This window comes from Quercus lobata, chromosome 2 (assembly GCF_001633185.2).
Source record: "Quercus lobata isolate SW786 chromosome 2, ValleyOak3.0 Primary Assembly, whole genome shotgun sequence".
Classification (NCBI taxonomy): Eukaryota; Viridiplantae; Streptophyta; class Magnoliopsida; order Fagales; family Fagaceae; genus Quercus; species Quercus lobata.
Genome location: NC_044905.1, coordinates 103147223 through 103163990, shown reverse-complemented (window position 1 = coordinate 103163990; position 16768 = coordinate 103147223). Strand labels below are relative to the sequence as shown.

The 16768-nt window shown below is 33.3% G+C and overlaps 1 protein-coding gene across 1 annotated transcript; it reads left to right on the top strand.

The window, feature by feature from the left end:
* Positions 1-7592: 7592 nt before the first annotated feature.
* Positions 7593-16299, top strand: LOC115977637. Its single transcript, XM_031099626.1, has 12 exons — positions 7593-7731; positions 8251-8400; positions 8495-8677; positions 9316-9398; positions 9519-9717; positions 11458-11579; positions 12301-12367; positions 13065-13115; positions 14240-14292; positions 14460-14670; positions 15130-15300; positions 15903-16299. The coding sequence occupies exons 1-12, from the start codon at positions 7669-7671 to the stop codon at positions 15987-15989; spliced, it is 1440 nt and encodes a 479-aa protein (XP_030955486.1). The 5' UTR covers positions 7593-7668; the 3' UTR covers positions 15990-16299.
* The last annotated feature ends 469 nt before the right edge of the window (positions 16300-16768 follow it).

Here is a 16768-nt window from a genome sequence, read left to right as displayed (position 1 = left end):
TATTCTTTTGTTTAGAAGATGAATTGCTATTGCAATATTCATCTTCTAAACAAATTTGTAATGACTTAAATAATCTTCTTTTAGATCCTAAGCTATGATAAAAGATCTCATATTTTCATCCTAATGACCATAACGAAATAAAAATAAAATATTTTCGAAGAGGTTATTGGCAACTATTTGTTTGTTTAGACCCCTTAAAAAGCAGATTAGTTTAACCTAATGAATTAGCCAAGTAGTTATTTTGGTTAATTATTAGATCTAGGTTAAACTGCAAAATATCATATCACTACAGAAAAGTAAATAACACAACGATATGATTATCTAGGAAAACCAATGAAACCAAAAGTTTCAAGATAAAAACCTGGAGATGATTTAACCTAACTATCCTCAAGGTAAATAAATCCACTGTGATAGGATCAAAGTTTACAAAAGATTTAACCCTAAATCTGATGTTACCTCCAATAGAACTTACTAACACGATCATGTGCAACTCCAACTCCATGGACTCTTCTCTCTTGGATTTGCAGCACACAAGCTCCCACGCTTATGACTTTGAGATCTCACTCAAAGGTTTCAAATCACCAGTCATTGTTGATCTTGTAGCAGCAACTAGATTCCACCAGCACTTAATTATAGATCTCATTCCGGTAGACACTTGTAGAGTTAGAAGGTTATAGAACCTCTTTGATCTTATAGGAGTAACTCACGAGTTTTCCAAGAGTCTTCAAAACGTGGTTAAGGTTTTCCTTTTATGCTTAGAAGTGTTGGACTGAAACCCTAAATGTTTTCGCAGGCTTAGGCCTAATTTAAATTCTGCAGAATTTGATTTACTACGATTTTCAATCGGTTGGATCTAATTTTCGATCTGTCGAGCTTCACTGAACTTAAACTCTCCTTTCTACAGCTTGAATGTTCTTGAATATTGATTTGTACAATCTTGAGCAATGTCTAACACCTAATCTAGACATGTTTTTGTTCTCGGTTTGCCAACATACACAAAATAGAGATCTAAATATTTAATCCTAAATCTTTAGAACCTAACAACAACCTCTTGACCATGCACGATTTTCCTAAAAATGAAATTAGTGGAGTGTTGCATCGATTTAGTCCTAATTAGTTTACCAAATACAAAAATTAGTTAGAACAAATTATAAAAAAAAAAAAAAGAAAAAAAAAAGATTATGCACTTTGTTTATATTGTTGCAATGAAAGATCAGTAATTTAATGATTGATTGGTTGTGTACATTGAAAAATATGTAGTTGATAGAATTGATAATAAACCTATCATAAAATGATTTCAAAATATGAAAATTTGTAAAACAAAATTTAAAACTTTATATATATTTGAGCGTTTTTTTTGTGATGTCAATATATTCAAGTTTTATTTTTATTATTCTAAAAAAAATCTTTTATTTTTATTGAATTTTTTTAATTTAATTTTTTTAATGACCACGCTAAAAAAAAAATTATAGAGCCACCACCGGTACAAAGAGATTATTATTACCAAAAATAATAATAATTCAAAGTCTGCATCTGCACCTTCTGGTGTTGCTAAAGTAGATTGCAATGCTTCAATGACCGCCAAACCAAAGTAGCTGATGAGGAATAGGTCTGATAGTAGTGAAAGAGTTTGTCGTCCTCAAAATAAAAATACCAAAGCAAGTTATTGCATGTTCCAATTTTAAGGATAAATCTCTTCGTTTATATGAGAAATTCTCTATTGTTAAAAATAAACAAAATGATATTGTAGAAGATGAGGTTGCAGTGCCTTGACATCTGGGCCTAATGATCCCCGACCAAATAGAAGGCTTGCGGATTTTACCCTCTACAATTCTAATGGAAAACCAGAGTTTGTAGAAATGGTGCAAGTTGATGATTTATTCAGTTCAGGTACCATCCTGCTTTTGGAAGAAAATTCCGGAAAAGGGAAGGAAAAGGGTGTGAGATGTGAAGGCTTTGGGTGGATCGAATCCTGGGCAGTATCAGGATATGAAGAAGGCACACCAATGATTTGGGTCTCCACTATCATAGCAGATTATAATTGTGTTAAGCCGGCAAATGGCTACAAAAGTCTGTATAGTCTATTCCTTGAAAAGGCCAATGCATGTGTGCAGGTCTACCAAAAACTGTCAAGGACTCCTGGTGGTGGCCCCAATTTGACCCTGGAGGAATTGCTTGCAAGGGTTGTACGCTCCATAAGTACTACTAAGACATTCTCACTTGAGAATATTAGAGAATTTATTGTTTCTCAAGGTGAATTCATATACAACCAACTAATGGGTTTAGACAACACATCTAAAGAAAATGAGCAAACTTTTAGAGACTTGCCTGTGTTGACAGCTCTCAGGGATGAGAACAAGAAACAAGGAAATTTAGTGCCTCTTGAGGATAGTAGCTATGGTGGGAATATGAAAATCAGTGGTGGACAGAAAACTAATCAGTCTAGTTCATCCAGTACTTGTGGAGGTCAAGAAGATGATATGAAATTGGCTTGGTTGCTGCAGGAGGAGGAAAACCGGCAAAGAAAACAAATGAAAACTAGGCACTCGGTTGCATCATCAAACAATTTCTTGATAGTTTATTTATTTTGCCGCCTACTTGTTTGTTGAAGCAACCTGACACATAGTTTTATTTTGTTTTGTTTGCCAGTTTTCCTCCTTATGCAACAAGCAAGCCAATTCCATATTCTAATCTTGCTGAGCTCTACGAGTACTAGGTGAACCGTGAACCAAACTAATTTGTTTCTGTCCAACACTGACTTTTAAACTCATGCCCATCACCCCACCAAAGCCACTAGCCTACTACCCTTAGGAGGCACAAAAACACCTTGCTTCCTTCTCACATCCCTAGGAGCAGTCAACATATGCAAGGCCCTAAAAATCTGCTCATTCTTCTTAGATGTGTCATCTAAACCAATTAGTTGATTCTATATAAATTCACCTTGAGAAAAAATCAATTTTATAATAGGTCTCAAACAGAAGGTCTTACTAGTGCTCATCGAGAGAACAATTCTTGTAAGTAATTCATTTAGGGTCATATATATTAGGGTCACCTCCAAAAGTCCTTGACAATTTTTGTTAGACCTGTACACATGCATTGGCCATCTTAAAGGAACTAGACTATATAGGCTTTGGTAGTCATTTGCAAGTTTACACAATCATAATCTGCAATATTAACAAAGATCCAAATGACTAGTATGCTTTCTTCATATCTAGATATTGCATAGAATTCAATTTGCCCAAAACCTTCATATCTCAAAGCCTTTTCCTTTCCTTTTTTAGAACATTCTCTCAAAGACAAGATAATGCCTGAAATGAACATATTATTAATTTCCAACATTTTCATAGGGTGTGGCTTTCCATTATCATTGTGGAACGTAAAATCTTTAAGCCTTCTATTTGGTCGAGGATCATCCAAACCAAATGTCAAGCCTATGGCTACAATCTCATTTTCTACAATGGCATTCTTTTAAGTATTAACAACAAAACCATTTCTCATATGAACAAATAGATAATTTATCCTTAAAATCAGAGCATGCAACACCTCAATTTGGTACTTTTGGGGAACTAAAAACTTTTTCATCTATTTCTCTTCAGCCACTTAGGTTTGGGGGCCATTAAAGCATTGCAATCTGCTTTAGCCACACCAGAAGGTGCAACCTTTGAATTATTATTAGTCTGTTTTCTTATCCCAAAAGCAAAATATTTAGTTAGCTGGGAAGAAAACCGTACATTCAATCCAAACAGATAAATGATGACTATAAGAGATACAACAAGTATATATAGTTATTATAAAGAAAGAGAACAGCAAAAAGAAATAGGTCAAGTCTATAATGATACAAAGTTACAAACATATGAGTTCCTTTAGCAGGAGCCAAATGGGAATAAGGGGCAAATTTTTTGCATCTGACTTAAACTGGGACAAAAAAATGACAAATATTAATGGCTATATGAATTAAATTGCCATCCATCGAAAGAGGTGCAAAGCTATAAAAAGAGAAAAATAGAGATCAAACTACAATTATTAATGAAAGCTGTATACATATATCTTGGTTTTTCATATTTATGTATGTATGTCTATAAGTATGCATGTATTTACATCTAAGCACCTATTTTTGAGACACTGAAAGACAGAAGGGCATGCTACTAACTTACTAAGCAATCGGGATCTTTGGGCTAACAAGACTTCACTTGCGGTGCGTCTTGCGTGCGAGTCACCCCTCTCTTATCAGTGAGTGCGTTGGTATCTATCTACCTCTCTCATGTGTGTATAAGGGTTGCCTTGTCCCCACTACACAATTTTTTTTCTACCCCCACCCCCCCCCCCCCCCAAAAAAAAAAGGCATACTAAGCACTCTCCCTATTCCATTTTTTTTTTTTTTGGTATAACTCTTTTATATATATAAATATCAAAATTCCTTAAAAAATAATAAATAGTTCTTATCTTATCGAATTTTTTAAGGTTCAAAATTTATAAAAGAAAATATTGAAGTAGAAGTCTTAATTAAAGCAAAAAAAAAAAAAAAAATTACCTATCACAAGTGTTAAGAATTCAAATTCTTTAAATAAATTCTACCATTTCAATCAAAAAAAAAATTCTTTAAATAATATTTTTTTTTCCATGAAACTTATAAAATTTGAAAAAAAAATTATAAAATACACTTCATAATTTGGTATCTTTTTCAAGTTAAACTGTAAAGAATATGCACAAATGATTACCATATCATTTTAAATTGTAATAGTTTTTTCATTTTAATATAAGCATAAAAAATCACTTAAGAAGTGCTTGAGATTTATCTAAGATTATAAATCATTATATAAGAATTATAAGTGGAACTTTGACTATGGAAATTAAACATGGCCTATTAGTATAAATAAATAAAGCTATCATTTTATGGATTTTCTAACATTGAAATACTACTCTCTTCTTTTTTTATACAGGGCAATAAAATACTACTCAATAGTCATATGAGTGACATATTATTGGTCAAATTAATCTTAAGTATTATATATGTGTGTATATAACTATATATGTTTGCAAATACATAAATTTTTCTCCTGGAAGTCAAATCTTAACTTTGCCACTAACGCCAATATCATGGGAACCTGCTGTCACAAATGTTTTCTAATCTTTTTTTTTTTTTTTTTTTTTGAGAAAGAAATGTTTTCTAATCTTAATCATGCAATCTAATGTGATAAAATATAAAAGAAATAAAATCAAATGATGTAAAGAAAGCAAAAGGGTAGAGAATAATTAACCTGGCTCTGCTTGATGATCTCCGTCTGCAACAAAAGGTCTTTAACAGCTAAATCTTTGTTATTCTAAATTGTATGTTACAATGAACCAATTGTAAACTATATATATAAATATACATTAGGCTTAGATGGTAATCCTAAAACCAGTACATGGTTTTACAAAACTACAATAGCTTATAATATTCTATAAAACTATGTTCTAAACATTTTTGGTAATATAGTAATATCATAATATATTTTTTGAGTTACACGTTATGGTAACGCCCAACTACTTTTTGCGAAGAAAATAAGAAATTAACTATTTAAGTGAATCACACAAAATTAAAGGTTTGAACCAAGGTTGGAAAGAATGCAATCACAAAATCTTCTACAAAATAGAGTAAAATAATAGGACAAAATGCGATCTGATCACTAGAAAAACTTCCAAAGTGATTCTTTGTAGTCTTTTTAAGATCCATTGCTTCCATTTTTGGTCATACTAATCTCTTTGTACACCATATTCTCTAACTGCACTTCCATATTTGTAATTCTTTTGGATCTCTTATTCGAATCCATCTGCCAACCTTAATACAATCAAATTAAACATTTCCTTAACATAACCAACCCAACCCAACCGAGCTTTATGGTGAAGATTTTGAAAATGATTCTACCAAACCTGGTTTCATCAACTTGGTAGTCATTTTCTGGTGATGGTGGTAGAATGACACATAATAGTCACAGGCTCATAGCCATAATAAAATTCGAGCTAAAAAAACAAGTATGCATGATCATTTTGCTCCACCAAAAGTTCTAAACCACTATATCGGCATAAATGGACTACATCACTTCCCATCAGAGGCTAAACATGGAAGTGAACTCTTTTTGATGAAGAAATTCTTGCGTCTTTTTTTTATTTCGAATGGTCTTGTTTATGTCCCTTTTGTAAACATTAGAGATAGTTTGATTTCAGTGATCGCTTTTGTCTTTGTAAACTTTCAATATTTTTTTCTTTTCAATCTTAAAATGACCCATTTGTACCATTCAAACACAGGATTGCAAATGAAGTATTTCCTCATTACCTCTCTACAAATTCTTTTAGAAATCTCACACTCCAAAAAAAAATAAAAAATAAATAAAAAGACAGTCTCTAATCTCAATACACCTTCTACAGAAAGTACACATGAATCCAAATACGTATGTCAATTACAAGAAAATATATCATGTATCTTCTAGTCAATCACACCAATCTTAAATTTCTGTAGTGCACTTTGTTCATCTACTAGTGCCTCAGAGGTTGCAAGCTTTTGTTTCTATGAAACTTGCTGCCAATTGTCATGCCATAAAGATATATTCTTTTCATATGCCTCAAAGGTATACATATCAAATGAATATAAATCCTCTATCCCACTCTTTCTTTCTTTTTTCAACCAAATATAAACTTTCATCAAAGAATTAAAAATATCAAGGAGTTACATCAACAAGCATCTGGTGATCTAGGAAGCTTGACACTTCATCCAAATTACTAAATTTGAATTATTTTTTGCATGATGGGCTAGGTGTTCATGATTCCTTATGCTCCACTCTTTTAGTATTTCATTTTATGTTCTAGGCCTCCACCAATTGATATATGTCTTATGTCATTTTTTTTTTTTCATTTTAAACTTTAATTATTTTATAAGAAAAAAAACAATAAATAATATAGAGTACTAAGTTATGATTAAAGGAATATATTCGAATACTCAAAATGGAGTAAAGGATTTTATTCATACTCCCTAAGACTCTAAAAGTTCAAGAATATTTATCTATATTTTTTCATCTTAATTTCCTCTAAATCATAATTTTTCATTTGGCAGTTTGTGTAAACAAGAGGTAGTATTGGTTTGATGGCAAGTCTTGGTCGCGGGTTTGAACCTAGAGTAGGAATCAGCCCCTCCTATAAATTGTAGGAAAAACTCCTTATAACTTCTCTCAGACTCATCAAAAGCAAGAATTTTGTACACTTATATATACACAACTTGCGTAAACAATACACAGAACTATAAAATATATATGGACTAAACACGCCAAAGTGAAATTGAGTGCACTTGTACGACATGTGTAAACAATATACTGAACTATAAAATATTGACTTAATACACTTGTAAGCGAAAGTGAAATTGAGTGCAAATTAATTCTCTTGTAACTTATTACGGCGAAGATAGCGATCTAACAGCTGAAAAAAGTCGCCTTAATAACGGACTTTCTTAACGAGATGTACATTCATCGTTACTGCGAGTGATTGTTAAGTCAAAAAGAGAGACTGTTTTAACGACCTTAAAAATCGTCGCTACAATATTATATTATATCTATCAAAATAAGACCTGGCATTAGAGTTTGCCACGTTGCATGCAATTTGAAGAGAGGGAGAGAGAGAGAGTGAGAGAGAGTGGTGGCCATGGCAGTAGCAGTGAGCTACTGCAAGTCTTCTCCTTTTCTAGGCCAATTCCCATCTAATTTCGTAAGCAACTCTCTCTCTGTCTCTCTCTGAGTTTACATATTGCTGTGTATATACCAACTGGTGTTCTAAAGTTGTGTGAAAAGTGATTATTTGGTTGGATTTGGTTCTCAAACTTTCTTAAAAATTCATTTTATGATATGGGTATTGGTTATTGTCATCTATTTTGGACTTATACGCCTCTTTTTTCCTTCTTTTCTTCCCTTTTTTTTTCTCTGGGTCATGTTATGATTACTTGCTATGTTTAGGAATAATGGTACAATGAATTGGATAGTTTGCTTTTTGAAAAAAAAAATATATATATCTTTTAAATATGGAGAATTAGGAATGGTCTAGACAAAGAAAAATGATATTCCTTATGTTCTGACTATTGCTTGGTAGTTCAATCAGGGCCATGACAATAAGAGGATTGAGATGTGTTTCAAGTTTCACTCAATGTTTACTTTTCACAAATTGGGCATAAACTGATAGATGAACTGAAAAAAAAAAAAAGTCCTTTTTTTTTCTCTGTTGACTTTGTAGGGAAAAGCACAATGTAGGCATATAACAGGAACTTCAGTTCAGGTGCCTAGAATTAGTGCACTATTTTGGGGATCTAAGAAGTCTGTAGCACCACCACAGGAAGTGGACTTTTCACTTGGAGATTTCACTTTGACAGGGTCAACGCCAGAGGTCCTCCCTCTGCTTTGGATTGTTGATTGCATATTTATCTATTTGTTGTTTTTAGTTGCTGTAGCTAATGGCATTGTACTGATTCTCAATTCAGGGCATTTCAGCAAATGAAGTGAAATCTAAAAGGGTATCAGTTTCAGTTGTTTCTTCAATCTTAGAGGTTTCACCTAACGACTGGGATGCGTGCGCTTTGGATGCTACGGGTCCTGAAAAATATAATCCATTTCTTACACATGGTTTTCTTTCAAGCTTAGAGGAGTCTAACTGTGCAGTGAAGGTTAGGAATCATTGCTTCATATCGGACCTCTATAATTTGTAATGTTATCTATTTCTCCTAGTGCCATTTTAGTATCTCGCTTTTCAGCTTATCTAGCACTAGAAAATGAATGTCCTTTGATATTTTATTTTGCTAAAGAGTATAACAGAGGCTTTGCCATGATTATTACTCCAAGTAATTAGTTCTGCTTTCTTCGAATTTCCACTTTTCATTAAGAATTGCTCCCTTATTTACTTCCTTAATGAATATTGTAGTATTTATTGGTGGAAAGCTTGTATACCTCAAATATAATACATAAAATTCTGGACCTAAATAATCACTGTCTATAATTTCTGTAAGCATAAATGAATCTTTTGTTCAACTCACTCACTTTTGTGGATCCCTGATTGAGCAAATCCATGGTGCTACACCAACACATTTCATGTTCAAAACAAATCATTCCCACTTGGAAACTTTATGAGAAATCGTAACTTTCCCAATAAACATCAATGGGTCTGGATCATCAGGGCCAATGAGATCTAGCTCAAATGGGACTTGCTCCTCTTGTAAGAGCAAGGTGGAGGTGAGGTCATGCGTTGATGTGAATGAACATGAAAATTCCTGTGTTAAATCAATTATTAGCTTAATTTTTCTTTCAGGAAACAGGATGGATGCCACGCCACATGATTGTGAAGGATGAATGTGAAAATATTTTAGGTGTTGTTCCACTCTATCTTAAAAGGTTTACCATCTGCTATGTTGTCCACACAGAAATTTTTCATGTACTTTCTTCTACAATTCCATAAAATGCTTAAACTTTATATTGTCCCTGCTGATAATATTGTTTTATTTACATTTGCAGCCATTCCTATGGTGAATTTGTTTTTGATCATTCTTGGGCCGATGCATACTACAATTTTGGGGCAAGATATTATCCAAAGTTGCAATGTTGTGTACCTTTTACTCCAGTAACTGGTCCAAGAATTTTAATTCGCAATACATCTTTCAAGGATCAAGTTTTTGACATTATGGTCTCTGCTCTTAAGGAGCTGGCAGCCAAGGTATTGGATGAATCCAATGGCTCTTTATTTTCATGCGTTAGTTTGTTTATGTTAAGCTATTTCTATACCTACTGTTTGTATTTTTTTCATATATCTATTCCAAATTTATTTTGAGTACAGCTGTTGTTTCTCTGTCAATGTGAGAAACAAGGAGACATATTTTATTACTTGGGTTAACTGAAAAATTCCTCTGTTTGTATTGATGTGAGATAGATGATGTGACATATTATATTGTGTCTAAATCAGGCGTCAGTTTCCTCTCTTTTCTGGATTAGTACTGCTGAAGATGCACCTGCACTTGTACATTTTTATATAATTTGAATATTGAGGGGAACAGTATCTTCATATGAAAACTCAAATTTGATGTGTATATACTATCTTTACTTAAGTGCCTTTTGGAAGCTTCCCTCACATATTTTTGTTGATGAAAAATTGTTTGTATTTCTAGTCAAATATCTTTGTAGATATTGAATTTTAGTATCCGTTTTTGCCTCTTTATGAGGTTAATTGACATATCACTTGGTCAAGCCACAATAAGTACAGGTAGAGTTTTAGGAAGGTCAGAATGAGTGAATGAGAATGGTGAACTGCTTTGCAACAAAAACTCTTTGAACTTTTGGAGATTGATGATTACCAAAGTTTGTGCTGAAGCAACCTTGTACTACATCAAGGCACCTAGTGTTGTAGCTCAGTTCAGATATCTTGTTAAGAATTAGAGGCTTTGCCAAGACCAGGCTGATCTCTGCTCACAAAAGATTTAATTTAAGCAAATATACTCCGTATATGAGGGGAAAAGAATTAATTTAAGCCTCTTTTACACGTATTTAATGAATCATTTACTTAGAAAATTAAATAAAATAATAAAGAAGAATAAGAGAGCAAAATTGAATTGCATGGCTTATGTGGAATTTTCCTCGTGCCTGTGGAACCATGTCTAGTGGGAGTATGTATATTATAGTGCTACAATGTTAGACCCCTAGAAATTTAGAAACTAGCCAATAATATATACAGAAAAGGAAAATTTGGGAAAAAGGTATTGACTGCATATCATCACAAGGAATAAAATCTTCTTAGTAGTTTTCTAAAAAGTTCATACAGATGAATAGAATAATTATATAATTTTTCTTTGTGTGCATACTTCTTGTGCATTGTATTTCCTAAGTGTATGCACACACAAATATGTATGCTACGTATCTATGTGTGTAACATTTTCCTTATATTATATATATATATATATGTATAAAATTTTGTGTGTGTGTGTGTGTGTTTGTTATTGCTTAAGTCAGCTAGGAGAGAAGAAACTGAAATGCTTCATAGTTGGTGCTGAGATGAGTAAAGGTTTCTTGTGATATTGGTCTCTACTTAACAGTGGATGGAAAAAGATAACTGATGAGGAAAATATCTGCTATTTAAGTGAGGAAATCTTATAACTGCATTTTCCATCTTTGGTCTTAGAACACACTTCCACATTTAAATAGAGTAATATTTAACATTTGTTTAATGCAGGCTTTAAGTTAATTTGTAGTATGGCGCTTATTCTAGTTATATTGTGATTATTACCTTTTCCTAATTCATGAGATTGGCTACGTTCTTGTGATTCAACATTTTAGATAATCTTTTTTGTTTTGGTACAATGTTTTAGATAATCTAAAGAGCACTTATGGTGTTTCTATATTCATTTATGATGACACGCAAGAATTGACTGCTGGGTCACTTAAGGTTACCTTATATCTTTTACAGTCTCAGCTTTCATCATTGCATATTACCTTCCCGTCTAAAAATGAGTGGCAGAAACTGAAGGAAGGAGGTTTTCTGCAGAGGATTGGAATGCAGTACCACTGGAAAAATCGTAACTATAAGAAGTGAGTGATACTAAACAGTTTTTTTTTCATAGTAAAATGACTTTTATAATACAGTCTATTTATTTTATATGGCACTCCATTGTTGCATCATGACACTTCCCTTGAAGATTATGTGGTGATTGTCATTTTCTTCATATATGCAACCAAGTGTAGCATCAAGGAAGGTAATGATTAAGTCTAGGCTTGCTTGCATTGATTTACTCCACTATTAGCAACATTGTGGACCTACATGACCCTGGTTAAGCAACTCCTGAGCTTATTTGTCCAATCCTTATGATTTTGGCCACCCTTTAAGGCAAGATGCATCGGTCATATAAATTTTTATCCTCTCCCTCTCTCTCTCTAAGGTTTCCATCTTGTTGAGTATTCCTGGAATTTTTAAGCACATATTCTGTTGTTATAGTATTTGGGTTTAATGCATCCCTTCTGATTTCTGGTCCTTTCATATTTATTCTGTCCTCAAGGTTAAAATCAAATTTTCAAAAAAAAAAATACCTGACCACAGAAGGGGCGAATTTTTTAAGCATAACATTATTAGCTCTTCTGCTCTTAAATGTCAACATAAGTATAAGCATTGTATAATTAGAACAAGTTGCAGTAGTAAATCCCTGAAATGCCTCAACTTATTAGTTGCTGCATGATTCAGTATTTCTTTATTTTTGCTCTGCTGTGTTGTATGCACAAATAATATAAAATGAATGAATCTCCTTGTGTGCTGCAGTTTTGATGAGTTTTTGATGGACATGAAACAAAGTAAGAGAAAAAATATTCGTCAGGAACGCAAAAAGGTTGGTTTGGTCCCTCCAAAACATTATTTTATACAGACACATATTATGAGAGACTTAATGGTCATGAGAAAATTCATCTTCAAGCAAAAGAGGAGCTGGTGATTTGTTTGTACTGATTTAATTGACTTTCATCAATACTGGTTAAGATTAGCGTTAAGCTGAATCTTGGTAATAATCATCTGAATTGGAGATTGATGGCGATGGATGACTATAGAAAGAGTGCACGGATGTGATTGGAATGGTACAAAGATACATAATCAATTTAGACAACACTAAAATACTGAAGGAAACTTTTTATGATACTCTAAGGAATCAGTTGAAAATCTGAAAATAAAATCATGGATTGAAAACAGACAAAAGATGTAAATTGTTATAGAGTTTGCGGATTTAGTTGTCTTCTACAACTAATGGAAGAACTATCCAGAATTAGGGGCCCACGTAGGATATTGGTCATGAATCCTCTTGTGCATCTTAACCCAATTATATTTTGTTTCCTGTTTTCATACAATTTAGAATCTCTCTCTCTCTCTCTCTCTCCACACACACACACACACATAAGTAGAAGCCAATGCCAATTTTCTAAAAATGATTGCCTTTGCCTCTCACTTGGTATACTGTCAATCAGACTAGGATATCAGTTGACATGCTTTTGGACATGCAAGTTGTATGTTTTCTCATTGAATTTTCTATGGTGCAGATTTCTGTGCAAAATCTGACTATGAAACGGCTTCGGGGTTATGAGATAAAGGTAATGGATAATAGGGATAACTTCAAGTTATTATGTAATTATGTGCTCTGTTCATTGTCATTTTACTGTTTTGAGTATGATAACTTATGTCTGAAGCATATTTGTTTATCCTACTTCACATTTACTTTGTCTGTATTAGAATTGTGTGGTTAAATTATTAAATTTACCATATCCCAATAGTTTAAGCTCTTGGAACAATCGGTAATTTAACATGGTATCAAAGCATGAGATCCTGAGTTCGATCATTGTCTCCTCCACTCTACCTCCCATTTAAATTCTCACATGTTGGGCCTCATTTATTAAAAGGTAGTTTTTGCCCACACATGAGGGGAAGTGTTAGAATTGTGTGATTAAATGATTAAATTTGTCATATCCCAATAGTTTAAGCTTTTGGGACAATCGGTAATTTAACGGCCCGTATTTGTTCAAATATTTATATATGGTTAGATAAAATTTCAAAATGAACTGTATACATAAATTTGCATGTTTTTGGTTAAAAATCTAAAATTTATCCAAGAAAGAGTTTTTTCACCTCTCTATAATCTAAAATTTGCATGTTTTTGTGTGTACTATGGTGCCAATCTACCTCTCTGAATTGTGGAATGTTTCAATGTCTTTTCACCCATAGTAGTATGGCTTTTGTTTAGAAATGTTGTAACAAGCCAAAATTTAATGATGACTAACATAAACTACCTAAACATGAAATCAAAGAAATAAAAAACATGAATTTGTTTTTATTTAATTATCAAACAGTATATTTGTATACTCATTTAAAGATGGGATACATCATCTTCATAATTTGTTGGGTAAAACTCCAAAGATTGCAAAATGTTGCATAGTTTGTAAAGCAATTACATATGGTTTGCTTCTTCTATAAATTTCCTTCCTGTAACATAGACTAGGGAGGTAAATGGTGCCAAACGGATAAATCCAACAAAAACTTCCCTTTAGGCCAAAATGATCTGGTGCTCCAAGTTCTCCATATTGATTCCCATCGATAATGGTGTGGCCAGTTTTATAGTAATCACATTTATTTCTCTCCTATTCAGATATTATAGTTGAAAAATTGTTGGTGTCATGAGTTGGGACTTCTTATCCTAATTATTTTATGGTTCTGTTGGCAGGCGAGGCACTGGGATTCTTTTTATAATTTTTACAGGAGCACCACCGATAACAAGTTTGGTCCTTAACATTGGCCCCTTTTTTTTGGCTTTTTAGTGAAAGTATATAATTTACAAAACCATTTTCAATATACTTTTTGTACCTTATTTTGTCAAAGATTTGTTGAATTATACGAAAATCTTGAGATGCTGCATCTTAGATATGCTGTTGATTCATCCATAGGTGGGGTACTCCTTATCTAACAAGAGAGTTCTTCCACAATATGGGATCAAAGATGGGGGATCAAGTACTACTTGTTGTTGCTGAAGAAGGGGAAGAACTTGTTGCTGGAGCTCTTAACCTTATAGGAGGAGATACTTTATTTGGGCGGCTATGGGGATGTCAACCACGAGCTTACTATCCAAGTTTGCATTTTGAAGCATGCTATTACCAGGTTTATGTCTGATTGTGAACCTAAACAATCTACAATTCTCAACTCCTCACCTTCAGTTCTATAACCAGAGTAACAATCTATAATATTTTCCATGCTCTGAAACAACAGCTATATCTATGATAATGTTAGGCTATAACTATTGAAAATGATATTACATGTCCTGTGTATTAGGGCTGCACTCCTCTTTGCTCTTGTTTCAATAAAACTATTTACATGTCAAAAAACAAAAAATAACTATGAATGTGATAGTGCACTTTAGAACCCTTGAGCCCAGGGTGATTGTTCTCCCACTTAATCACAAAGCTCAAGCTTACAGGCAACCATGAGTGCCTAGAATTTATAAATTATTTCTTTTGGAGTTCATTATGCCAAGAATTCCAGTGTGTAAAGAACATCATCCTGCGAAGAAATGCTTATTATTTGTTTGTGTCTTATGGGTGCTTTGATTTGATATAACAGGCAATAGAAGCAGCCATTGAACTCAATTTGAACACAGTTGAGGCAGGAGCTCAGGGTGAGCACAAGATTCAGCGGGGTTATATGCCTGTGACAACTTACAGTTGCCATTACCTTATTAATAAAAGTTTCGGGAAGGCCATAGAGGATTTTCTAGTCCGCGAATCAACTCAGGTGATTAGTGTTATATTGCTGCATTTTAGGCAGAAACTTTATTTTTGAGGAATGAGGAATTATTAATCGGCCATCAGTATGAGAATTTCATCCTTTCAAGGCAACAGAGCTCCATCTTATGCCCAATTTATTTATGCACGGAAACAATTGCATGTACACCATTATGCGTAGGAGGGTTGAATATCAGGAAATTGGGTACATGGATACGCATAATCCAAACTGGCAACGATTTTTATAGTGGATGTAAGACTACATATACATACAGCATAGTTTTTGTGCATGAGTGGTGGTGTAGTTTCTTCTGTCACATGCATAATAATCTAAGTGACCCGGCTTCTCCATAGGAGGTTTTTTATTTCATTTTTACTCTAATATCTTATCCTCTTCCAATGCTCCTTCAACCTCTCCCTCATTCCCCTCCCTCTCTCTTCTGAGGAGTGAAATTTTAGTGAAATAAGTTGTCTATAAGGGAAGAAAAAATGCTGATAATATTTGTCTGCATAGAAGATTAAGTTTTCTTTTTGCTGAAATAGAAGATTTAGTATTCTTACATACATGCCTTGAATGATTTTCCAGTATCTAATTAGTTATTCTGTTTGCAGGTCAGGCTTGTTACGAAACTCTTGCATGAGTCTGGTCCCTTTAAGGAAGGTATACAGCAGATAGAGGAAAACGAGGCCCTAACTTGAAGGAAAATGTTTGTGTTTTTATACCTGTAAATGTATTTTTCATCATTTTGAGATAATCATAGTTATGATCTTTTGCTTCAAGAATCAGGAGTGTGTAAATAGTTTCATTGACAGCAATCACTAGTGGAACATTCATCATTGTATCATATTTCTCTCTAGTAGGCAACCAGCTAGCTGAGATATCAAATGCTAGCTCTGGACTCGTTTAAACCCATATAAATCATGCCCTGATATCTATAAAAACTCCTGTAAATGTCTAGAAGGAATCATCTCGCTATAAATGCAGACTGTATAATTCATAAGTTGAAAATTCGCTCATCTATTCAGCAGAAAGTCCTATATATAAGAGCCTATCAAGAAAAGAAGAAAATGCTCTTTATGTAAGTTGTATTACACCGCCAGAAGCAGTGCTGATGAGTGATGACTCTTTTGGAGAAAAGGGAGGGTGCTTGGACTAATGCCTTTAATCATTGAAATATATGTACATACAAACAATGGAAGCTCTTTAATAATTTTATGGCTTTTTGGGATATTACGGAAACAGTAAATAATTCCTTCCTTAAAAGAATAAATTTGAAAAATGTAAAGAAATTCATTTTTTTCCCGTCTATCAATTGCAAGTTATTATTACCATAAATGGTGATTATTTCATCCAAAGATGTACCTTGTTTGTTGAAACTCTCTTGTTGAGCTATAACCGCATGGCATTTTGACCCATCTCGATACACTCAGTCTATTTGGACCGCTTTGATCCCGTTCAGTTCACTTTAGTCCATTTC

What these genes read in the sequence shown, in the direction of transcription:
- LOC115977637 (XM_031099626.1), top strand. Translation starts at nt 7,669, where the DNA reads ATGGCAGTAGCAGTGAGCTACTGCAAGTCTTCTCCTTTTCTAGGCCAA. An exon ending in AGTCTAACTGTGCAGTGAAG is followed by an intron (nt 8,678 to 9,315) that starts GTTAGGAATCAT and finishes TTTTTCTTTCAG; the next exon opens with GAAACAGGATGGATGCCACG. An exon ending in TTCGGGGTTATGAGATAAAG is followed by an intron (nt 13,116 to 14,239) that starts GTAATGGATAAT and finishes TTCTGTTGGCAG; the next exon opens with GCGAGGCACTGGGATTCTTT.